The 24,802-nt window shown below is 37.5% G+C and overlaps 2 protein-coding genes across 3 annotated transcripts in view; one reads left to right on the top strand and one right to left on the bottom strand.

The window, feature by feature from the left end:
- PDZK1 (PDZ domain containing 1) overlaps positions 1-5,550 on the top strand; it is a 42,594-nt gene extending 37,044 nt beyond the window's left edge. For both annotated transcript variants that reach the window (XM_067727512.1, XM_067727513.1), the window contains exons 7-9: positions 2,264-2,488; positions 3,162-3,452; positions 5,064-5,550. In XM_067727512.1, the coding sequence (XP_067583613.1) occupies positions 2,264-2,488; positions 3,162-3,452; positions 5,064-5,117 (570 nt within the window). In that variant the 3' untranslated portion in view covers positions 5,118-5,550. The remainder of the gene's footprint in view (positions 1-2,263; positions 2,489-3,161; positions 3,453-5,063) is intronic.
- GPR89A (G protein-coupled receptor 89A) overlaps positions 3,573-24,802 on the bottom strand; it is a 42,989-nt gene continuing 21,759 nt past the window's right edge. The window contains exons 8-15 of the mRNA XM_067727514.1: positions 19,402-19,511; positions 17,320-17,408; positions 16,297-16,389; positions 9,666-9,761; positions 7,945-8,034; positions 6,950-7,015; positions 5,032-6,810; positions 3,573-3,791 (exon numbers count right to left, since the gene is read on the bottom strand). Coding sequence (XP_067583615.1) covers positions 6,604-6,810; positions 6,950-7,015; positions 7,945-8,034; positions 9,666-9,761; positions 16,297-16,389; positions 17,320-17,408; positions 19,402-19,511 — 751 coding nt within the window. The 3' untranslated portion in view covers positions 3,573-3,791; positions 5,032-6,603. The remainder of the gene's footprint in view (positions 3,792-5,031; positions 6,811-6,949; positions 7,016-7,944; positions 8,035-9,665; positions 9,762-16,296; positions 16,390-17,319; positions 17,409-19,401; positions 19,512-24,802) is intronic.

Below are 24,802 nucleotides of genomic sequence, written 5' to 3'. Positions count from 1 at the left end.
ACAATGGTGTGTTAGTTTCTGCTTTATAACAAAGTGAATCAGTTATACATATACATATGTTCCCATATCTCTTCCCTCTTGCGTCTCCCTCCCTCCCACCCTCCCTATCCCACCCCTCTAGGTGGTCACAAAGCACGGAGCTGATCTCCCTGTGCTATGCAGCTGCTTCCCACTAGCTGTCTATTTTACGTTTGGTAGTGTATATATGTCCATGTCACTCTCTCACTTTGTTACAGCTTACCCTTCCCCCTCCCCATATCCTCAAGTCCATTCTCTAGTAGGTCTGTGTCTTTATTCCTGTCTTGCCCCTAGGTTCTTCATGACATTTGTTTTCTTAAATTCCATATATGTGTTAGCATACGGTATTTGTCTTTCTCTTTCTGACTTACTTCACTCTGTATGACAGACTCTAGGTCCATCCACCTCATTACAAATAGCTCAATTTCGTTTCTTTTTCTGGCTGAGTAATATTCCATTGTATATATGTGCCACATCTTCTTTATCCATTCATCCGATGATGGACACTTAGGTTGTTTCCATGTCCTGGCTATTGTAAATAGAGCTGCAATGAACATTTTGGTACATGACTCTTTTTGAATTATGGTTTTCTCAGGGTATATGCCCAGTAGTGGGATTGCTGGGTCATATGGTAGTTCTATTTGGCAGGCGGATTCTTAACCACTGTGCCACCAGGGTAGTCCCAATTTTCCACATTTTTTTTAAATTATAAATTTATTTACTTATTTTTATTTTTGGTTGCATTGGGTCTTCATTGCTGCACGTGGGCTTTCTCTAGTTGTGGCCAGCAGGGATACTCTTTGCTGTCGGGCATGGGCTTCTCATTGCGGTGGCTTCTCTTGTCGCAGAGCATGGGCTCTAGGCACGTGGGCTTCAGTAGTCGTGGCACAAGGGCTCAGTAGTTGTGGCGCACGGGCTTAGTTGCTCCGCAGCATGTGGGATCTTCCTGGACCAGAGCTTGAACCCGTGTCCCCTGCATTGGCAGGCAGATTCTTAACCACTGTGCCACCAGGGAAGCCTCCAATTGTCCACATTTTAAAGAGAAAGAAATGTGGGAAGATTTGCAAGTATATCATTGAAAGGTCTGAAGTTAGCTGAATTAGGTAACTAGCAGGTTCTGTGCTGGTGCTTCTCTTGATAAGAAAGGAAGATGTGGTCTTGGGGTTAGTAAGACAGATGATACCAGGACGCCAAATCCAGTTTTATCCAGGTTGCTGAACAGTATGATTTGGGGCAGAGCACATGTACTCACCTTCAATTGCTTGATTTTCTACTCATTGCCTAACAAATGTCCTGGATGCTGTGGGCAATAATTTAACTAAACTACTGATCCAAGATCTTACTATACCCAAATATACCCTTTTAATTCTCTCAACTAAAACCCACACTCAGCTAAACTCTTCATTCTGTAACACAAACCAGTCATATGTTTCCTGTTCTATGCCTCTTTTATATTTGAGACCATCACTGTCTTCTTCACATGGATGGTCTGGGAGTTGAGATGGATTAGAAGTATTTAAAGATAGTGAGGAGTCTGGCTTAACAGAAGTGTCAGCTAATGGTTACAATAATAAATAGTAAAATAAATTGAGTACAGCAGATACAGGAGGGAGGGGGAGGGGGAGAAGCAAGTAGCAAATGGTTGGAATTGGCTTTTGTTACCATATGTGATCACATGATTGCCAACCTCCCCTACCCGCTCCCTCAATTAATTACTGCGTGTAATTCAAATAGTGGTAAAAATGAAGTCTCATGTTTCACTTTCTCTAATGTGTTTAAGGAGCTCTGAAGAGTTCTGAAGACCATCTTATTGAAGGGGAAGGGCCAGGTGAACCTGCTCCGCATGAGGTACTGGGCAAGTCACCCAAGGTCTATAATCTCCTAACAGGGAGATTGCCTATGGTTTGTTCAGTGACTCGCTCACTATCATGGAATCAGAATAAACTGGCAGTTCTGTTAGACTTATTTTTGGATCCTTGTACAACATTCTATACTGCTTTTATTTTATATATATTTACATTTGTTTACACGTTTACACTCATTACTCTATAACCAAGCTCAATCTTCCTTTATACCTTTTCTGTTTGGGGTAGTAGAGAAATTTTACAGCCCACAGCCAGATGTATCTGGAAGAGGAGTGGAACATGGAGGATACCTTATAAATTAAACCAGCACATTTAATAAAGTGTAACTTCCCATACTTACAATTAATGGGGTTTTTTTTTTCCCCCTTTATTTTCAAAAGGCTGGCTTTTCTCCATTACTCTACTATCAAAATCAAGAACTGCCTAATGGGTCTGTCAAGGAGGCTCCAGTTCCTACTCCTGCCCCTCTGGAGGTCTCAAGCCCAGATACTACAGAGGAAGTAGCAGGTCATAAGCCTAAACTCTGCAGGCTGGTCAAGGGTGAAGATGGCTATGGCTTTCACTTAAATGCGATTCGGGGTCAGCCAGGCTCATTCGTCAAAGAGGTATGGTGATCTGGTTCCGGCAGCCCAACAAACAGTCACAATTAGGAGAGTCCCAGTTTCTCCCACTCACTGATGGCTCAGTAAAAAGGTTACATGGAAGGCTTACACTGAGGGTCTCACGTGGGTTCAAATAAATGCTGTTATGGTCTTGTACCCTTTAAGATAGGCACTAGTACATCCTAAGCTCACATCTTTCATTTCTTAAACATCTGTTCCACCTAATTGTCTCTATAGATACTTTCAAATCAAATACTGTAAACAGAGTGAGTTGACATGACTGTGGTGACCGTCACTAATGATTCTGGGAGTGATACTTGTTTGCTTCTGTGCATTTGGCATAATGCCCCTACCCTGCAGGGACTGACAGTGAGGAGGCTATCTCTACAGCTCTCAAGTTGGGAACAAAGAAGGCAGACCTATGCAATCTAATGCCTTCAACCCAGAAGACATGTGATATTCAACCACTGTGACACTACTCATCTGAGTACAGAAGTTGTAGCTTGCATAAGGAGAAAAGCAATAGAGCACCATTCTCAACTTCTCTACCTCAAGGAGAAATAATAACATGATTAAGAATAAATTCTCAATGTCCTCATCACTTCTCTGAAGAATAGCTAGTCTAACATTCTGTTATCTGTGTTTGGAAGTGATAACTCAGAACCTCTGCCCACAGGTACAGAAGGGTGGCCCTGCTGACCTGGCTGGGCTAGAGGATGAGGATGTCATCATTGAAGTGAATGGAGTGAACGTACTGGATGAGCCCTATGAGAAGGTGGTGGACAGAATCCAGAGCAGTGGCAAGAATGTCATATTCTTAGTCTGTGGAAAGAAGGCCTATGATTATTTCCAGGCTAAGAAAATCCCTATCGTTTCCTCCATGGCTAATCCACTGGATGACACCCCTGATCCTGAAGAAGGAACGCCAGAGGAAGCAGAGCAAGACTCGCACACGGCAAAAGAACGAGTGAGTGGTGATGCATTTCTTTTACTGATCTAACTAACCAGAGTCTGGTAAAGTCCTTAATAAGTGCACCATGTGTCTATGTTTACCACAGATTTCCTAAAATACTAGAAAATGACAGTGTAACGAGAACTAGCAAATTTATTTATCGTGGCAGAGAGGAGATGGTATAAGAACAGCGAACATCTTATTTTTCATAGCATGGAGTTGACGGTAACTTATCAAAATTATAATGGGAACCACCAGAAGAAACTGAATCAGACTATTTATGTACAAATTCTGGATCTACCATTTATCAGCCTTGGGTAAATGGATTTATTCTCCGTGCCTCAGTTTCCCCACCTATAAAACAAGGATAATTTGTCAGATTGTTATCAGGATTATATTAATTAAGACTGTTAAAGTGCTTTGAGCAGTGCCTGCTTCATGGTAAGCATGAAAATGAATGGTGGTGGTTAGTGACAGTATTGTTTTTAAAATAATTGGCAGATATTCAAGTTTTATTACTGGGGAAGAGTAAGCATTATTCCGTATGTATTTGGATTAGATAAATTCCTTGGTAAGTCTCAATTTCTTTTCACAGGTGAACTTGAGGTCCAAAAGTAAACTGACCTAAGTTCATAAAGAAAATGTATGGCAAAGCCAAGACTCTAAAAGTTTTATATTCTTTCTGTTACATTATTTCTATTGATTGGTAATATAAAAAACAAATACTCATTTTTTTGGGGTTTTTTTTTTGTGTGTGCGTGGTACGTGGCCACTTGCAGAGCACAGGCTCCCAGACGCGCAGGCTCAGCGGCCATGGCTCACGGGCCCAGCCGCTCTGCGGCATGTGGGATCTTCCCAGACCGGGGCACGAACCCATGTCCCCTGCATCGGCAGGCGGACTCTCAACCACTGCACCACCAGGGAAGCCCAACAAATACTCATTTTTAATGAATACATGCTGTCTTAGTCTGTTTGGGCTGCTAAACAAAATAGCATATACAGGTTGGCTTATAAACAACAGACATTTATTTCTCACAGTTCTCGAGGCTGGGAAGTCCAAGATCACGGCACTGACAGATTCAGTGTCTGGTGAAGGACTTCTTCCAGGTTGCAGACTGCTGACTTTGGCCACGCCTTCACATGGAAGAAGGGGCTGCGGAGTTCCGGGAGGCCTCTTTTATGAGGGCACTAATCTCAAGCATGAGAGATCTGCCCTCATGACCTAATCACCTCCCAAAGGCCCTACCTCCTAATAACATCACCCTGGGGAACAGGATTTCAACTCACCCATTTTAGGGAGATACAGACTTGCAGACCATAGCATACATGATAGCCATTGACCTTGTATTCTAGGTGTCTTTAAAAAATTCTATAATAACTCTATAGGAAGTCATTATAGTACTATGCTAACTTTATAGAAAAGAAATTATATATATATGGACATTAAGAAATATGTTAGTGTCAAACAGCAAACTGGAAACAAAGCCAAGCATAGAATTCAGGTCACCTGGCTTCTAGTGAGTGACTCTACTCCCTGATTTAAGTCATGCAACTCTAGAATAGATCATCCATCTCCTGATGTTCACACTCTTACCACTTATAGATCCTTTGTTTTCTTTTGAACAGGCCCACAGTACAGCCTCTCATTCTTCTTCCAATTCTGAAGATACAGAGATGTGATGAGAACAAGCAATAGCTTTGGCTGATAGCTGTTTCTGGGTATTTAATAGGAATCCTTTCCTAAGGAATGAGCTACCACCGGTTTACTGTCTCTGTTAGAGAAGAACTCCTCTGGAAACCAGTTTGTCAATGTGTGATTGTCTTCTGTTGTCATCTGTTTTAGGGGTGGCTACTGCAGATAGCTTATTTATGGTCAACTTAGGAAAAGTCAAGGCAGAAGCCAGATGCTTTTCATTTGATTTCTTTCAAGCTTCAACTTAACTACATTTCTCTGTATGCTGTTATCTCTTCTGTAGGTTCCTAGAGCACCAAAGATGATTTATAAATTTGTATGTGTGAGAACTGCTAATTAAAGTACCTGAGCAGATAAGCCTATAAAAATTATCCTTTGTAAGAATGTTGTTGTTGCTAAAATAAATGCCATTAAAAATGCCTTTTGAGTATGCTTAAATTTTGCCTGTTAGCTGATGTAACCTTAATAGTGCTTTTGTTTTTGGTAAACTTTTTATGCTTTAACCTTCATGTTGCCTCTAGAAACCCAAAACACAATAAAACTCAGAATAAGATCTTAGTAATAAAAAGAGACTTCCTGGTAATAAAATTCAGGATTTTCTTAAATTGCATATCTGAGTGCTCTACAAATTTTCCAACAGCTTCCTTTTACAGATGAAGAAATTGAGTCGTAGGATAGGAAAGTGACTTATTCCAGTTAACAGTTATTCATTGTTTTACCCCACAGCACGAGGGGCAGATGAAAAGAAAAAATGAGATAGCATCACTGACTTGAATTTAGAGTAATTCACTTTTAAATAATAAGTTGAAAGGAAATCAAGAAAAATGACATACTTTGAAGTCTCTCTTGGTAGACTCTAGTTCAGTTGCAGACCACTCCTTCCCCAGGACAGATAACCTCTTGGTTATTTTAAGGGGACAGGGGCTGGGGAGGAAGGGTGGGATGCCAATTCATATTAGATCACACAAGCATAACTTTTTAACCAAGCTATCCTTGATAAAATGATGCTAAGTCCAAAGTGTTAACAATCTCTGATTTTAATGATAGTCAACCTCAAGGGAACGTTATAACCTTCTCCATGTGATCCTTGACTTGAACAGAATCTCATGTGTTTGGCCCAGCTACCTTAGATCTCTCTCAGCCCAGAATTCCAGTGTATTCTCTCCCCTTAGTTTCTTGGCTCTGTCCAGTCCCACCACCCAGCATACTGCACCAGCCTCAAACCCAAACAGGGTGCTCTTGGCTGAGTACTAGCTTGAGTTACTTCTCTCTCTCATTTCTGTGATCATGAGTAGCTGATGCTACTCATGATTACAGTATCATCTGAGGAGGCAGGTGTAAGCTGGAGGTAGAATAGGCTACCACAACATTTTTTTGTTTAAAAAATGTTAGGCCCCGGTCCCCTCCATTTTTTCCCTCTTATATCCAAATTCTGACACCACTGGCCTGTAGCAGTCTATAATAGGCATGAGTTCAAGGTGTCATATGCTTCTCTGGTGCCTGTTTGTGGGCCAGATAGAGGAAGAGTATGCTGGAGAGAGCACTGACCAGGAAGATGACATCAAACCAACGGTGATAGAAGTTGAACTGTAGCTCTCCAAGGACCTCGGTGACTATGGTGCGGTACTCCAGAGGCATGCTCATTCGGATCAGCAGCACAGAGGAGACGAAGTACATGCCCTGCAAGTCAGATTAATCAAGAAGTCCCTCTGAATGTAGTGACAGACAAGTCCCAGGACACTGTTAAAATATTTAAAAGTATAGAGCATATTTCTGGCATTTTACAGCTGTGCACATAAAGCTAGTTCATTAAACTTACCATTATCTGTGCTAATAGCAGGACAATGACATTGGAGGACTTACTGCTGGATATGGCATAAAAGAACTGTCAAGAAAGGGAGGAGAGATGAATTTATATAGTACTGCTAGATTCCTGTGTCAAAAACATTAAGTAGTACAGTTAACATTTAATTGAAAATGTCTCTTCCATGCCACAATCCTGTATAGAACCATTCATATGATTAAGGCTATAAATAAGATATTTAAATAGACTGCCCCAAAAGGATCCAGTTATACTTTTCCCATATGGGTAAGTTGGTGGTTTCAGGTATTATAACATGAAAGGATTCCACCTTATCAGAAACTATGTGATACATATGATTTTAACATCATTATAAGTCATAAAAACAAATTACTCCAGGCCACTCCAAGCCCTTGAAATTGTTACTAGGCTCCTGAGCTCTTCCTAAAATTGTGCTAGATGCTTGGTGATCCCTTCTTCCCTCCCAGCCTCTTCTCTCCTTTCATTCAAACAATTCTTGGATTTTGAAATCCTTACCTCTTCTGACAGAGAGGATTTACCTTCCAGCTCCATGAAGCCTTCCTATGCTGATCAGAAAACAGCTGAACATTCTGCTTCTCCTACTTCCATATCCTCCTTACAAGCAACTCTCACAGTTATTCTTCTACCCTCAAATACTATCTCATTTATTCATTCCAAATACCTGCTCAGCACCTACCATGTGCCACGTTCTGTTCTAGATGCTGGTGGCATATCAGTGAATGAAACAGACTGTGACCTCATTCTATGACCTTTGGTAACTAACTGTACTTATCTGATTGGTGTATGATGTAAATACATCATCATCAACTCATATATTAGTTTAATTTTTTCTTTTACTCTGTTGTATGTCTTTTAAATATTTGCGACTGTTGTTTAAGATCTCAGAAGGCAGAAATGTTAATTAGGTAAAATCATCTCACAGTGCCACATGTAATTAAATTAGTACTTTAAAACTCTGTGATACAACCTACCTTGGTAAGAGTGATCAGCAGTCCTCTGATAGACGTGACAATGATTATTCCAACCAGAATGAAGGAAATGTGTTGGGACCAGAACTTCACCTGTCAACACAATAGGAAGGAAAAATATTTGTTAAATCTCTGTTCAGAGAGATGGGAAAGCTAAGAAGATGCATTCTTATCACTTACGTAGCTGTGAGAGGGAACTTCATTAGCAAGTAAGTGGCAGCGAAAATATGTACAGGAAGACTGCAGTGGATATCTTAACTAGCAGACTTAAAACTTAAGGCCAGAAGAAAGCAAGTGCAATGAAGTGATGAAAATAACTCTAATAACCAGAAGAAACACAAAGCTAATAACACAGCTTCAAGTGAAAAGCATGAATTAAAAGGAAACTAAATAGCAGCCTGATAATTTTAATACCTGAATGACAGTTCTCTGATCACCCAAAACTATAAGAAACTTTTCTTCTTATAATAAAAGAATATGTAGACATTCTCAGCTATAGTCTAGGAAATAGCTGACCTTCATCTGAATCACATGATGATACTTTCTTCTCCTCTTGGATTGCTTCAGAGTGAGAGGCAGCTGTGATACCCTGTGCTTGATTCAGGGCTGAAAAGCATCTGAGGGGGAGCTGCGTTGCTAACATCTAAGAGATGTTATTCAGAATTATGAAATGTGAAGTACGTATATAGATGAGTTATAGATGGAATACATATACACACACAGCAGCTAGCCTCAAAGCACTGATAAGGGCATTTCTAAAAACTCACCCCAGTAAAAAAGTGTAAAAGAGGAAAACACATGTGAATAAAGAGTGAAGCATACTTTACCGTATAATTTATACACTACTTGAAGGAAAGATGCCATGCTCCTTCACATGAAAAAGATACACTATTGATCTATCATCAAAAAAATGTGTGCTTTGAGCTGTTTCTCAAGGACTGGCGCTCAGTTTGCTCTGGTGTATTTTCATTTTATCCAGCTATGAGGGGCATGTCCAGCTGGGATGGCTGGCTGGGGGTAGCATGCAGTCTGTGGCCAGGATCATAGCACAGCTAAATGGCACTCATAGGGACTAAGAACATGACATTGGTCTTATTATCAAAGTGCTAATCAGCTAGAATCACTGGCTATATATATACCTGGAAAATATACTATTCTACAAATAAAGACATTAAACTTAAATTGGGACAAGAATGTGTTTAATAACAGTAGTATTATAAAACACGTAGAAAGATGATTAAAAAAACCTTTGTGCACAGGTGACAGTTAACACTTTTAGCTCAAAACCCACATGAATTAATTGATACAGTTAATTTTTTATAGCAGAAATCATTTCAGTTCTAACACGAAAACACTAATTAGTATTTAATTTTCTACCAGAGGAATCAAAGGTGAGTTATGTTTGAAGATGTCATCAAGTATCACAGAAAGGAGTATTTGAATATTTGTTACGGAGAAGCTGGTGAGTGGTAGCTGCTAGAGAAGAAGAGGAGGAACTACAGAGATAATCACTATCCATGACAATAATAATTGCCAGTTGTTACTTATGGTTTTATGCCCTTTATGAATTTGCCATAGGAATACACCAAAATATAGAGGAGAGTGAGAATAATGAAAGCAGAAGCAAGTACCTAGAATAAGGAGTTAGAATCTAAAGAATTGTTATTTAGAGCAGATAAAATAGAAAGAAACATAAGAAATAAGGATTTTGATACAACTCTTACATCAAATTGGATGCCCAGATAATTCACAGTGATCTCAATGCCTCTTGTGACTGGATCAGTTTTCCCAACTCGGTCAAAAACGATATTAATGGTTGCCTGCAGAGACACAGACCTTTACATTAGAGTATCTCAATAATCACCATTTAAAAAAATGATTCAAAATAATGAATTAATCACCAAATGTACCTTACAGGTAGATATTCCTAAAAATGCAATTCTACTCTCAATCTAAATCATATATAAGAAATCTATTTTGGCTATTCACACATAGGCAAACAAAAGTCCCTATCTACACTATCTTTCTTTTCTGTAGAGTCTAAAGGGGAATAAGGCTATGACATATACAAATTAATTTAATAGGATCCAGCAAGGAAACATTTTGGTAGACGAACTCAGGGTAAGAGAATCAAGGAATTCCAGGGTAATTCCCTGTGGTTATTTTCTGACAGCTCTAACAGCAATCACTAAAACAACAAAAATAGAGTTATAGCTGACAAGCCAACAAAGAAGATCAAATGGAATTACAAAAAATACCCAATTAATCCAAAAGAAGGAAGAAAAAAAGGAAAAAGGGGAAAAAAGAACACATGAGATGAATAAAAACATACAGCAACATGGTTGTTTTAAACTCAACCATATCAATAATCACATTAAATATAAATGGTCTAAACCAGGGGTTGGCAGACTCTGCCACTGTCATAAAACTGTAGCTACAGACAATATGTAGATAAATGGGCTTGGCTGTGTTCCAATAAAACTTTTAAAATAAAAGCACGTGGTGGCTGGATTTGGCCTGTGGGCTATAGATGGCTGACTCCTGGTCCAAATATGACAATTAAATGGCAGAGAGCACCAGATTAGATAAAAAAGCAAGTTGCTTACAAGAAACCCACTTTAAATATAAAGATACAAATAGGTTAAAAGTAAAAGTATGGAAAAAGATATATTATGCTAACGCTAATCAAAAGAAAGCTGGAATGTCTATATTAATATGAGACAAAGTAGATTTCATAGCAAAAAATAAAAGGGTCATTTCATAAGAATAAAAGAATCATTTCAACAAGGGGCACATAATGACCCTACATGACCTACATGAAGCAAAAAAGTGATAGAATTTAAAAAAAGGCAAATCCACAACAATAGGTGGAAATTTCAACACCCCTCTCTCAGTAATTAAGTAATCAGAAAATCAGTAAGAGTACAGAAAACTTTAACAATACTATCAACCAACTTGACCTAATTGACACTTGCAAGCCATTCCACCCAACAGGAGTAGAATACACATTCTATTCAAGTGTACATAGAACATTAACCATGGTTAGCCATATTCTGGGTCAGAAAACAAGTCTCAATAAATTTAAAAAGATTCAAAGTATATTCGCAGATCACATGAAATTAAATTAGAAAGCAGTTACAGAAAGATATTCAGATGATCCCCAAATATTTTATAACATACTTCTAACCCACAAGTCAAAGAAATCAAAAAGGAAATCAGAAAGTATTTTGAACTGAATGAAAATAAAAATAAACATCAAAAAAGTTGCATTTTGTGAGACGCAACTAAAATAGTGCTTAGCAAGAAATTTATAGCATTAAGACACCTATATTAAAAAAAAGGTTTCAAACCAATGATCTTAGCTTCCACTTTAAGAAATTAGAAAAAGAAGACCCCCCAAAAGCAGAAGAGAAATAATAGTAAAAACCAGAAAAACAACAGAGAAAAATCAATTAACCCAGATGCTGGTTCTTTCAAAAGTTCAATAAGATTGATAAACTTCTATCGAGACTGATCAGAAAAAAAGAGAAAAGACACACATTATCAATATCAAGAATTAGAGCGATATCAATTCACATCCACTAAAATTATTATAATTAAAAAGATAGATAATAAGTGTTGGAGAGGATGTGGAGAAATTGCAACCATCACACATTGCTGGCAGGAATGTAAAGTGGTACAGATGCTTTAGAAAACAGCCTGCTAGTTTGGCAGTTTATTAGAAGGTTAAACATATAGTTAGTGTATAACCCAGCAATTCTACCCCTACAGGTATCTACCTAAGAGAAATGAAACATCTGTCCACATAAAAACTTATACATGAATGCTCACAATAGCATTATTTACAGTGGACAAAAAGTGGAAACAACTCAAATGTCCATCAACTGATAAGTGGATAATTTAAATTAATGTGGTATATCCATATAAGGAAATAAATATTACTCAGTCATAAAAAGGAATGAAGTACTGATAGAGGCTACCACATAGATGAACATTGAAAACATTTTGTGAAGAAGCCAATCACAAAAGATCACATTGTATGATTCCATTTACATGAAATGTCCAGAATAGGGAAATTTATAGAGACAGAAAGTATCAATAGATTAGTGGCTGCCTGAGGCTGGGGGAGAAATAGGGAATGACTGCTAGTGAGTATGGGATTTCTTTTTGGGGTGATAAAAATTGATTGTGTTGATGGTTACACACTTTGTGAATATTAAAAACCATTGAATTGTACACTAAATGGGTGAATTGTATTGCATGTGAATTATATCTCAATAAAGCTGTTAAATAAAAAGAGAATGAGAGGTGACATCATTACAGACTTTATAAATATTAAAAGGATAATAAGAGAATACTATGAACAATCTTATGCCAATAAATTTGACAACTTTAATAAAAATGGATAAATTCTTTGTAAGACACAAGTACAAAAGTTCACTCAAGAAGAAATAGATAACCCTAAATAAACTTTATAAATATTAAAGAAATTATATTTGTAGTTAAAAAACTCTCTGCAAAGAAAACTCCAGGTCTAGATGGCTGATGAAATCCACCAAACATTTAAGAAAGAAATAACAATTCCACGCAAACTCTTCTGCTAATTAGAAGAGAAAGAAATACTTCTCAACTTATTCTCTAAGGTTAGACACCTACACCAAAGACATTAACAAGAAAACTACATTCTGGTATTCCTCATAAACATAGATGCACAAATTCTTAACAAAATTTTAGTAAATTAAATCTAACAAAATATAAAAAGGATAATACATCATGGCCAAGTAAAATTTACTGCAGGAATGCAAGGTCAGTTTAATATTCAAAAAGTAATGTAACACTATATTAGCAGACTAAAAAAGAAAAACCATATGATCATCTCAATAGATGCAGAAAAGCACCTGACAAAATCAAACATGCTTTCATGATTAAAAACACTCAAGAAACTATGAATAAAAGAAAATTCCTCAGCCTGATAAAGGGCACCTAGGAAAAACCAACAGCTAACATCATACTTAATGGTGTAAGACTGGATGCTTTCCCCCTAAGATCAGGATGACTGCTCTATTTCACTCTGTAACTGGAGGCTTTGGTCAGTGCAGTAAGGCTGGGGGAGGAGGATCAGAAGAAAGGTAGGATGGAATTGTTTATGTAGAAAAATCCTACGAAATTTATAAAAAGCTTCTAGAAATAATAAGGGAGTTTAGCGAGGTTGCAGAATATAAGATCAATATACAAGAATCAATTGTATATCTATATACTAGTAACACTTGGAAATTAAAATTATAAAAACATTTTCATTTATAATAGCATCAAAAAATTAAATACTTAAGAGATAAGTCTGATGAAAGTTTTGTACACTAAAAACTATAAGGGCTTCCCTGGTGGTGCAGTGGTTGAGAATCCGCCTGCCAACTCAGGGGACACGGGTTCAAGTCCTGGCCCGGGAAGATCCCACATGCCGCGGAGCAGCCGGGCCCGTTCGCCACAACTACAGACCCTGCGCTCTAGAGCCCACGAGCCACAACTACTGAAGCCCGCGGGCCTGGATCCCATGCTCTGCAACAGGGGAGGCCACTGCAGTGAGAGGCCTGCGCACTGCAACAAGGAGTGGCCCCTGCTTGCCCCAACTAGAGAAAACCCGTGTGCAGCAACGAAGACACAATGCAGCCAAAAATAAATAAATAAAATAAAATAAAAAAAGAGTAATAAAAACTATAAAACACTGTTGAGAGAAACTAAAGAAGATCTAAATAAATGAAGAGTTGTACCATGCTCATGAATTGGAAAACTCATTGATCAAGACAGTGTGGTATGGGCAGAAGTAAATATATAAGATACATATAAATCTCAATAGAAAAAAAGAGAGTACAGAAACAGACCCACACACATATGGTCAATTAGTTTTTGACAAAATTGCAAAATCACCTCAATGGAGAAAGGATACTCTTTTCAACAAATGGTGCTAGAACAATTGGCTATCTATATGAAAAAAATGAACTTGGATTCATACTCCAATATCATATTAGAAAATTAACTCAAGATGGATCATAGACCTAAATGTAAAACCTAAAACTATAAAATTTCTAGAAGAAAACATAAGAAAAAAATCTTCGTGACAAATCTTTAGACAAATATTTCTTTTTTTTTTTTTTTTTTTTGCGGTATGCGGGCCTCTCACTGTTGCGGCCTCTCCTGTTGCGGAGCACAGGCTCCAGACGCGCAGGCTCAGCGGCCATGGCTCACGGGCCCAGCCGCTCCGCGGCATGTGGGATCTTCCCGGACCGGACACAAACCCGTGTCCCCTGCATCGGCAGGCAGACTCTCAACCACTGCACCACCGGGGAAGCCCTAGACAAAGATTTCTTAGATACAACACCAAAAGCATAATCCATAGTAGGAAAAAAAAGATAAATAGGACTTCATCAAAGTGAAGAATTTCTGGTTTTCGAAAGATACTGCTAAGAGAATGAAAAGCCAAGCCACTGACTGGGAGAAAATATCTGAAAATCACATATTTGATAAAAGGCTTCCAGACTATATTGAAAAACTCTCAAACCCAATAAAAAGAAAACAACCTAATTAAAAAATTGGCAAAAAAATTTGAATAGATACATTGCCAGAGAGGATATACAGGTGGCAAAAAGGCACATAAAAAGTTGTTCAACCTCATTAGACATTAGGAAAATGCAAATTAAAATGATTCAATACCACCTCATACTTATTAAAACATCTAATGTTGGTGAGGATGTGGAATAACTGAAACCCTCAAACACTGCAGGTGGGAATATAAAATGGTGCAACCTCCTTGGAAAAGTTTGGCTGTTTCTTCAAAAGTCAAACATACATCTGCCATATGATCCAGCCATTCTACACTTAAATGCTTTCTCCCAAGAGAAAAGAGAGCATATGTCCAAATACAGACTTGTACATAAATGTTCACAGCAGCTTTATTGTAACATCCCCAAATTGAAAACAAACAAATATCGATCAGCAGGCGAACAGATAAACAAATTGTGGCACATCCATACAATGGAACACTACTCATCAATAAAAAGGAATAGAGGGCTTCCCTGGTGGCGCAGTGGTTGAGAGTCCGCCTGCCGATGCAGGGGACACGGGTTCGTGCCCCAGTCCGGGAAGATCCCACATGCCACGGAGCGGCTGGGCCCATGAGCCATGGCCGCTAAGCCTGTGCATCTGGAGCCTGTGCTCCGCAACGGCAGAGGCCCCAACAGTGAGAGGCCCGCGTACCGCAAAAAAAAAAAAAAAAAAAAAAAAAAAAGTAATAGAGAGGCATTACAAAGGGGCCTGAGGAAACTTTTGGAAGTGATGATGGATGTGTTCTCTATCCTGATTGTGGTGATGACTGTTGCACAGGTATATATATATATATATATATATATATATATATATATATATATATATATATATAAAAATTTACCAAATTGTATACTTTAAATATGTACAGTTTGTTGAATGTCAATTACATCTCAATAAAGCTGTTAAAAATGTTATGCTCTCCTAAAGGCTGCATCTCAGGAAAAGCCTTTAGTAGCTTAGTTAATTGAATACACTATCTTCATTTATCCTCTCCCACTGAATGAATCAAGATTTAAAAATGTCATCTGAATGGGTATTAGCATCAATTTATTATAACATTAGATCTGTTAAATCCAGAATCCTCCATTCATCTACACTGATCAAAATTAACTAACAAGCTGACAAAGCTCCTCTTTGTGCAAGCACAGCCCCAGTGGGAAAGTCACCGAACTAGAACGTCAAATCAGCCTTTTCTATAATCACACTGAAATCCATTAATACCTGCAGATGAATCACAAGTAAAGACAAATAATGCAGTACATAAAATGCACATAAAGAATAGAGCGTTAAGGGAGAGCCACAAAAGAATAAGAGCTGTAAGCACAGAAGATGAATTTATCTGTAGAAATATGTTTTAGAATTTACTTTTTTGGGTATATACAGATTATTAAAAAGGACAGGTGGTTTCTATTCTGAGCTGAAGGTAGGAATTGCGTTATATACAATCACGTACTCATGCGTAATATGGAAAGCAGGGTGTAAAATAAGAAACTTCAATATTCACTCTTCATATATTTCATAATCTAAGAACTTATTCATGATTTCTGACAGAAGAAAAATGCAACCTCCCTCTTCTAGGTGACCCAAAAAGGAGAGGATGAAAAAATGAGGCTCAAAGATGTGAAAGATCACATTTTCTATTGACTCAACTGGATTTGGAGTTTAGTTCAATGCCTCAACCGAACTCAGTTTTCTCTCTCTGCCATTACCAGGGAAAATCACCTAAATCGTGACAATTAAAAATAAAATACTTACCATGAAAATTTTCCAAACACAGTAAATAGAGAAAAAGTAACCCAGAAAATTAAAATATTTCCCCTTGAAAGTTTTGGAGTATTCTATTCTCTCCTGAGGGAAAACAAACACAAAACATGGTTAGTCTCAGCAAAATTACATTTATATTCCACAAAATTCCTGCCTCTATGAATCACTGTTCAGGCTAAGAATTAAAACCACACATGATAATAATATTAAAATAACAGTAATAGTAATAGTGGGAAAAATTTATTGAATGATTACTTTAAGCCAGAAATTAGGATAAACACCTTACATGCATTATCTACTTTAATCTTCATAACAACTCTTATGAGATCTGTTCTCTTTAATTTTACAGATGAGAAAACAGAGGCTTAGAGAGGTTAAATAACTTGCTTAAGGTTGCAGAGCTAGTGAGTAAGGGAAGTTAGGCTCAGGTCTATCTGTCTTCAAAGCCTATGTTCACCTCTATCCTACATGGCTATTCCTGTGAAGTAATCCTCAAAAAGGAGTAAAATAGTTTGAACAACCTTAACTAATAGATTTTGCATATTTAAATTACATTGCATTTTAGGTGTACAAAGGAAAGTTACTTCTTGTAGTTAGGTCCCTTCTTGATCTGGATCCTTTAAAATAGGGCTAGACCATGGCAGATGGGTGTCTTACTGCTCTTACACTATTATTAACTTGCAAGAGAACAAAAAACAGAGGAGTTACCATAGGAGCTACCCTCTTGATCCTGGATCATCAGTAGGAAGTGGTGTGTGCCACCTTCCTAGATGACTAAAAGCCTCTTCTGACTATCCCACTAATTTCTATTTTTGAGAGTGTTCCATTAAGGGTTTTGCTACTGGTAGGAGCAATGTCACAAAGAGTGCAGCCATCAGTGCTTCGTGGCTGATATTGAAGTTATGAGGTGCCTCTTACATGGCTTGGCCATAGAGGATGCTAAAAAGCTATTTAGTCTTGTTCTCTCTTCTATCATATTAGTAAAAACCACACTTCAGGTTCCTTGCTCTGTACCTTGGTAGCATATAGATCAGCCGTTTCCAGAAAAAGCTGTCTGCTTAGTTCTTCCAAAGCATCCACTTCCTGTTGAATAAGAGTAAGATCTGGCACAAAATGGGCATCAAGGTTTAAATCACATAGAAGTTTCAAGGAACAGCAATAAAGAAAGCATATGCTTTTGGTTTCTTCTACAGTGGGTCCTAGGAACTGCCCATAGTTTCAATTTCCTGCTTATAGCCAGCAGTACTACTTTAGAACAATTTTTCCAACCTCAGACACAGGTGTATAAAAGCTTTTCCATCAAGAGCGTCACCACCAAACACCTACCACTCAGTTTCTCACTAGCTCAAGTGGCTCAGAGAGATGGTTCTGTTTATTTTTGCTTTATCTAGTTAGATTAAGTCAAATGTAATCTTTGGAATCTCAAAAGGTTACATAGTAAGAAAAACACCTATAATATAGCAAAGTTTTCTCCTGAAATATCTGAATAAATACAAAGTTACATAGTAAGAAAAACACCTATAATATAGCAAAGTTTTCTCCTGAAATATCTGAATAAATACAATGTTAGGGAAGGGAACTAATGTTTACTGAGTTCTAATACAGGCTGGGATTTATAGACATTACCTTCTTTAGTTCTTTACGATATTATCTTCTATTATTTACAACAATCCCATGAGATAGGTGTTATTATCCATTTTGCAGATAAGGAAAGTAAAGCTCAGAGAGTCAAATAACTTGCTCAAAGTCACACAGCTGATAGGCATGGAAGCAAAGTCAGATCTGCCTTACTCCAAGGCCTGCTCTTTCCATTACGCTATGCCACTTTCGAAGAACTCAGTGAGGTCGTGTGATTATCCTCTCCATTTAGGAAAGGACTCAGAGATCTTAAATAATCCCGATACTTCTTTGACTTGACTTAGTGTTGCTAAGATAGCTTAAACCTAAACTTTGGCTTTTATGAATTTTTAAGTAATAAAAATAGTAAAGACAGCCCTTTCTAAAACAGAAGCATTGGCTTTAATCCAAATCCTCCCTCCTCTCTGTGAGTTTTCCACTATTACCCAAATCAGCAAATGCCCTTCAGCTCCTTCCTCAGTACTGGCTGCTGTTGGCATGGTCCGGGCCACTGAATAATGTGGTTTAATGAGTTACACGTTTGGCTCTTCCATGATTAGGCAGTAAGCTCCTTGAGGAGAGAGGCTATCCTCTGCTCATCATTTTATCCCTTAGCACTCTGCTGGAAATAGGAGATGAGAAATGAATTTAAAGTCATCTTTTTTTTCTCTCTCCTGTGGTCATCCTGCTTTTTTTTCTTTTTCTTTTTCCAATTCTTACCTGCATTTCACACCAGAAAGATATATCATAATTTATAGCAAGAATAGGTTACATTCTTTTTCTCCAATTGAGGCACAGGGGAATCTGTTCTTCCTCAGGCCAGAGAATGAAGCAGGAATATGCTATTTTACCTCTAGTCCCCCACCCCAAATTCCAGCTTAATAACCTGGTAGCCACAAAGACATCTGGTTACTCAATTTGGGAATCAGTTTAACACTGCAACCAGCTGGGCCAAGACAAGTCCATTATCCCAATCTCCTTGATTCTTTAAACCAAAAAGTCACTGGAGATACAGAGCTGCTTAAAATTTGTTTGTTTCTAAAACTGACTGCTTTAGAAATGGGCCCTTACAATCTCATATACAAACCATCCATCTGGGGGAGGCATTGTTTTGTGGTGGTGTTTCAGAGGTGGGAAATACAATAGTGTAGTGGAAAGAACTGAGGAGACCACAGTTCTGGTCTTATCTTTGCCACAAGCCACTGTGTGACAACTTCTCTGGGTCTATTTTCTCATCTGTAAAATGGAAAGACTGACATGTTAGGACCCCTTCAGTTCAAAGACAATGGTTTTATTATTTTATGATCTTCTATGGCTGTTGGGAAGATGACTGTACACATTGTATTTCCTAAGCCCAGCCCTGGCCAGCTGAACTCTGTTGCAGTCAGGTATCTTAGAAGAGAATATCCAAATACTATTTTTTCTTCTGCCCTTGGTCCAGAGTTGAGAAAAAGAATCAAGCAGAGGGATAAAGGATACTTTCACTTCCTGGTGCTGAAGTGGTAACACTCTTTATCATTCCCCAGAATCCTGATGGTTTGTTATGCACCTCCCCCTTCTGGAACATAGTCCTCCGTGTCATTGCCATCCTGAAATAAAATATAAAACCTCAGCAAGGAAGCATGGACCCTTGTACTCCATTCTCATCTGCTTTCCAGTCTCATAACTGCTCCTTTCATTTGCTGAGCTGTTCAGGGAAGGATTCAAATTCTGGAGTCCCACTTTTCCACCGCTTACAACTGAGGGAAAAGCATACACTCCCAGAAGGAATGTGGAATAGGTGAAGGAGCACAGAATTGGAGTAGGCAATAAATTTGAGGACTGCCTCTACAACTTGGAAACTGTGAGACCTTAGAGTTTTCATTTCCTCATCTCTGGATGATTGTGAAGATCAATGAAATAATATATTTAATTATTACCATTATCATTTAAAAACAAAATAAAACAATAGCTAACATGCCTAGCTAAAGGATCAGGTACAGGGCAGGAACTCAATAAATGTTTTTTTCTTTCCTTTTTAAAAGCAGACAAAAGAAAAACAAACAAACAAACAAAAACCTCGGAAAATCACATAAACCTGGCCTCTTCTAAAACACCATTCTCCCTTTAATGACAGTCTCCCCCTACTACCGAATAAATCAATGGAAAACTTGTCCTTCCTCTTGTCCTGTCAGTCTGTGGAAGGACCTACCGCCTCAGTGGTGGCTGCTGGCATGTTCCAGCCCACCACATAGAATAGGGTCCTTGTGAGGAAAAATAGAGCATTTGTGCATAAATGGCTTCTTGAAGAGTACAATAGGCCAAGGCCTACAGGCTTAAAGTAAACCAGAATGAGTCTAATAAAAAGAGTTGTAGAACTAAAGAAAACTTTAACTCAAGGTTAACCTCAAAAGGATGACAAGAGATAGAAGTGGTAAGGATAAAGAAGCAGCATTGGTATTCATGGTTAGGACCAATACAAATGGAACCAATGGTACCAAATACCAAATGGTATTTTTGTGGGCTAAATTCTTTAAGCCATTGGCTAAAATGATATTAACAATAAAGAATATTAAGTGTGTTAGCCACACTGACTTAATTGTTTCCTCCTTAAAATGACCTTTACCGCGATACTGAGTAAATGGAATATAGCTCCCAAGTTGTATTAGCTCCTTCTGCGTTTTCCTTTAATTACGCATGTGCACCGTAACTCAGCATTATTGGAAGATGTAGAACAGCCAAGAAGAGGCTCAGACCTAGGGAGATTTTGACTTGGCGAGACTCATAAGTCTTAGTTTTCCTATTTTCATAGTTGGGAAAGCTGGAGCAAAAGGGAAGAGGTTCTATCCCACTCATTTACATCAACCTACCATGCTGAATTAAAGGAAGGCAGAGGGAGATAGGGCGCACAGAAGCGCATTTCTGTTGTCCTTAGTTTCAATGTCTATAATACAATAAACATAATGACTGGCTGTGGAGTGGAACCTCTTGAACATGTAAAGATGACAGACACTGCATTGTGGCCCCACAACAGGCAAAGAGGTAATCACTAGAAGAAGTATGTACTTGGTAGCAGTTTGCACGTAAAGAAGCTGAAAAATGTCTACTATGGTTTAAATACTCCATTCTACCGTTTTCTGGTATCCATCGCTTCTGGTTGGAAGTCAGCAATTACTTTTTTAATTAAACATTTTCTTTTGAGATAACTGTAAATCCACATGGGGTTATAAAAAAAATACAGAGATACCATGTACCCTTTACCCACCTTTCCCCAATGGAAATCTTGTGGGTACAATATCACAACCAGGATACTGACACTTATAGAGTCAAAATACAGAACATTTCCATTACTACAAGGATTCCTCATGTTGCCCTTGTATAGCCCACTTCCCTCCTCCCACCCCCAGGTCTTCTTTAACCCCTGGCAACCACGAATCTGTTTCCACTTCCATTTTGTCATTAAAAAAATGTTATATAAATAGAATCATACCGTATGCACCCTTTGTGAATTGGCTTTTTTACTCAGCATAATTTTCTGGAGATTCATACAGGTTGTTGCATCTATCAGTAGTTCATAACTTCTTATCACTCAGCAGTATTCTGTGGTATGGATAAACCACACTTTAACTATTTATCCATTAAAGGATATCTGGATTATTTCCATTTCTGGCTAATATGAATAAAACTGCTATAAACATTAAGGCACAAATTTTTGTGTGAAGATAAGTCTTCATTCCTCTGGAAAAAGTACCCAGGAGTGCAACTGCTATGTTGTGTAATAGTTGCATGTTTAGTTTTTTTAAGAAACTGCTAAACTGTGTTCCAGAGTTACTATACTATTCCACATTCTAACCAGCAATGTATGAGTGATCCAGTTTCTCTGCATCCTTACTAGCATTTGTTGTTGTCACTAATTTTTATTTTAGTCATTCTAATAGGTATGTAGTAATAGCTCATAGTTTTAATTGCATTTCTCTAACGGCTAATGATGTTAAAAAGCCTTTTCATGTGCTTAATTGCCATTTATACAACGTGTACAGTGAGTGTCTGTGCAGGTCTTTTGCCCAACTTCTAACTGGACTGTTTTTTTTTTTTTCTCTAACTTGTGAAAGTTAGTTCTTTCTCAGATATGTGGTTTGCAAATACTCTCTCCCAGTCTGTAATTTTTCTTTTCATCCTCTTAGCAGGGTTTTTCACAGAGTGAAATTTTTTCATTTTGATGAAGTCCAATTTATCAATTTTTCCTTTTATAAATTGTGCTTTTGGTGCCAAGTCTAAGAACTCTTGTGTAGCCCTAGATTTCAAATATTTCTCCTATTTTCTACCAAGTTTTATAGTTTTACATTTTGAATTAATTTTTGTATAAGGTGTGAGACTTACACTGAGATTCATTTTAAAAAAATCTATGGATGTCCAATTGTTCAAGCACCATTTGTTGAAAAGGCTATCTTTCCTCCACTGAATTGATTTTGCAAATTTGTAAACAAATTAGTTGGGCATTTTTCTGTTGGTCTGAGTCCTCTATTCTGCTCCATTGGTCTATGTGTCTATACCTCTGCCAATATAATCCTTGATTATAGCTGTATAATAAGTTTTGAAATCAGATAGACTGATACTGTTCATTTTACTTTTTCAAAATTGTTTTAGCTATTTTGAAAAAGTGTCTAGTACTTTTGTGTCTCCATATAAACTTTAGAATAATTTTGTGTGTATCTACAAAAAATCTTGCTGGGATTTTGAAATGCCTTACATTAAACGTGTACATCAATGTGGGAAGAATTAACATCTTTACTACGTTGAGTCTTCCAATCTATTAAACATGGTATGTTTCTCTATTTAGACCTTTGATTTCTTTCATCGGCACTTCATAGTTTTCAGCATATAAGTCCTGTACGTGTTGTGTTAGATTTATACCTAAGTATTTCTTTTTTTTTGAGTGACTGTAATTTGTACTGTATTTTTAATTTCTAGTAATATAAAAATACAATTAATTTTTGTATGTTTACTTTGTATTCTACAACCTTGTTCAGCAACCATTACTTTTTTTGTTGTTCCCCTATATTTATCATTTTTCTCTTGATGCTTTCAAGATTTTTTCTTTATCTTTTAGCAATTTGACTATATAAACCTAGGTGTAGTTTTGTGGTTCCCCTACTTAAGCCTCTTAGATCTGTAAATTAATGTTTTCCACCAAATTTGGAAGGCTTTTGGCCATTATTTTTTCAACTACTTTTTTGGCCCCTTTCTCCTTCTTCTAGGACTCCAACTACAAGTATTTAGACTGCTTGATATTGCTTCATCCTGAGATTTTGTTCAGTTTTCTTCCATCTTTGATTTCTCTATTCTTCAGACTGAATAATTTCTATTGATCTGCCTTCAAGTTCACTGATTCTTTCTTCTGCCATCTCAATTCTGCTAAGTCTACATAGTAAACTTTTCATTTCAGTTACTGTAGTTTTCAGGTTTGAATTTTCTTTTGTTTCTTTTTTAAAATATAGTTTCTATTTCTCTTTTGAGACTCCTTTTCTGTTCACTAATTAATATTATGCTTCCTTCATTTCTTTGAATGTATTTATAATAGCTGTTTTCAAGTCTGTTTGCTAAATCTGTTATCTCGGCCCCCCTGGAGTTGTGTCTATTAGTTGCTTTTTATCTTGAATATGGGTTGCACAGTTCTGTTTCTTTGTATGTCTAGTAAGTTCTGATTGAAAACTTGACATTGTAGATATTATGTTTTAGTGGCTTTGGAATCTGTTTTATTTTTCTGAGGACTGCTCTTTTTTTGTTCTAGTAAGCAGTTAATTTACCTGGACTCGAAATGTGAAACTGTCATACTTACTGTGTGCAGTAACTAACGTTTCTGCTCAGCTTTTCAACTCTTAGCAGCTCTTTCTTTAGCCTGACTCTCTGGTGGTTTCCTCTGAGCCTGAGCAGGTTAGTGGTCAACAAAGAATTTGGGCAGATTTTATAATCAGATTTTAGGCCTTGCTTACCCTCTCTGTGGTCCCTTTGTTTCTAGGGATTCCTCCTAAATTTCTAATTGCTTTGCCAGTCCTGAGTTGTACCTTCTGACACCTCAAGCCAAGTAAGAATTTCACTTTCTGTCATCCAACTTGTCTAACTTACATACCTGTCACTTTCTGTCATCCAACAATGTCTAACTTACATACTGTTCAGACAATGCACTCAGTCAAAGACACAACAAACTTGCAAATCTCATTAAGAGGCAATGCTGTCTTTCAAGGGTAGACCCCTTTCTAGTTTCCGCCTACTTCTCAGCTCTCTGGTATTTCCTCTACACATGCATAGTTTAGTGATGAGGCAGGGATTTGGGCAGAGTTTATATGTAGATTGTAGATCTCAGTCCTTCTGAATCTCTCTTGCTTTCAAAATTTTCCCTTTAAATTTTCCAGTTACTCTGCTGATTTGAACTCTATCAATCTGTATACTTGAGTGGGCAGTGGTTGAAGAGCACTCCGAGGCAAGAAAACCACAAACATGCAGTTACCTGACACTCTTCAAATTTCTACCTGTCTCTGTTCATTTTCCATTGCCTTTGAATATTTGTTTTTAACAATTTTTCCTGTTTCTAATTCAAGGGTAGGGATAAGGTTTTTCCTCATAGTAATAGCTTGCATTAACTTTTACATACTCTATGTACTCTAGGTTTTTTGTTTTTGTATGTCATAAGCTGTGTGAAAAAGTATAAATTCAGAATTTGTGGGTTGAAAGGGATCCTAGAGACCCTTTAGTTAACCCCACCATTTTACAAATGAGAAAACTGAGATAGTTTAGTATTTGCTCAAGATGACTTAACAAGTTTCTTGTAAAGTGATTGTCTAGTTCAAGTTCTTTTCCTTATACCATGGTGTGTAGTTGCATAACTGTATTTTTTATCTTC

This window comes from Pseudorca crassidens, chromosome 2 (genome assembly GCF_039906515.1).
Source record: "Pseudorca crassidens isolate mPseCra1 chromosome 2, mPseCra1.hap1, whole genome shotgun sequence".
In the NCBI taxonomy this organism is placed as follows: domain Eukaryota; kingdom Metazoa; phylum Chordata; class Mammalia; order Artiodactyla; family Delphinidae; genus Pseudorca; species Pseudorca crassidens.
The sequence above is the reverse complement of the archived record's forward strand: the minus strand, read 5'-3'. Positions and strand labels throughout refer to the sequence as shown.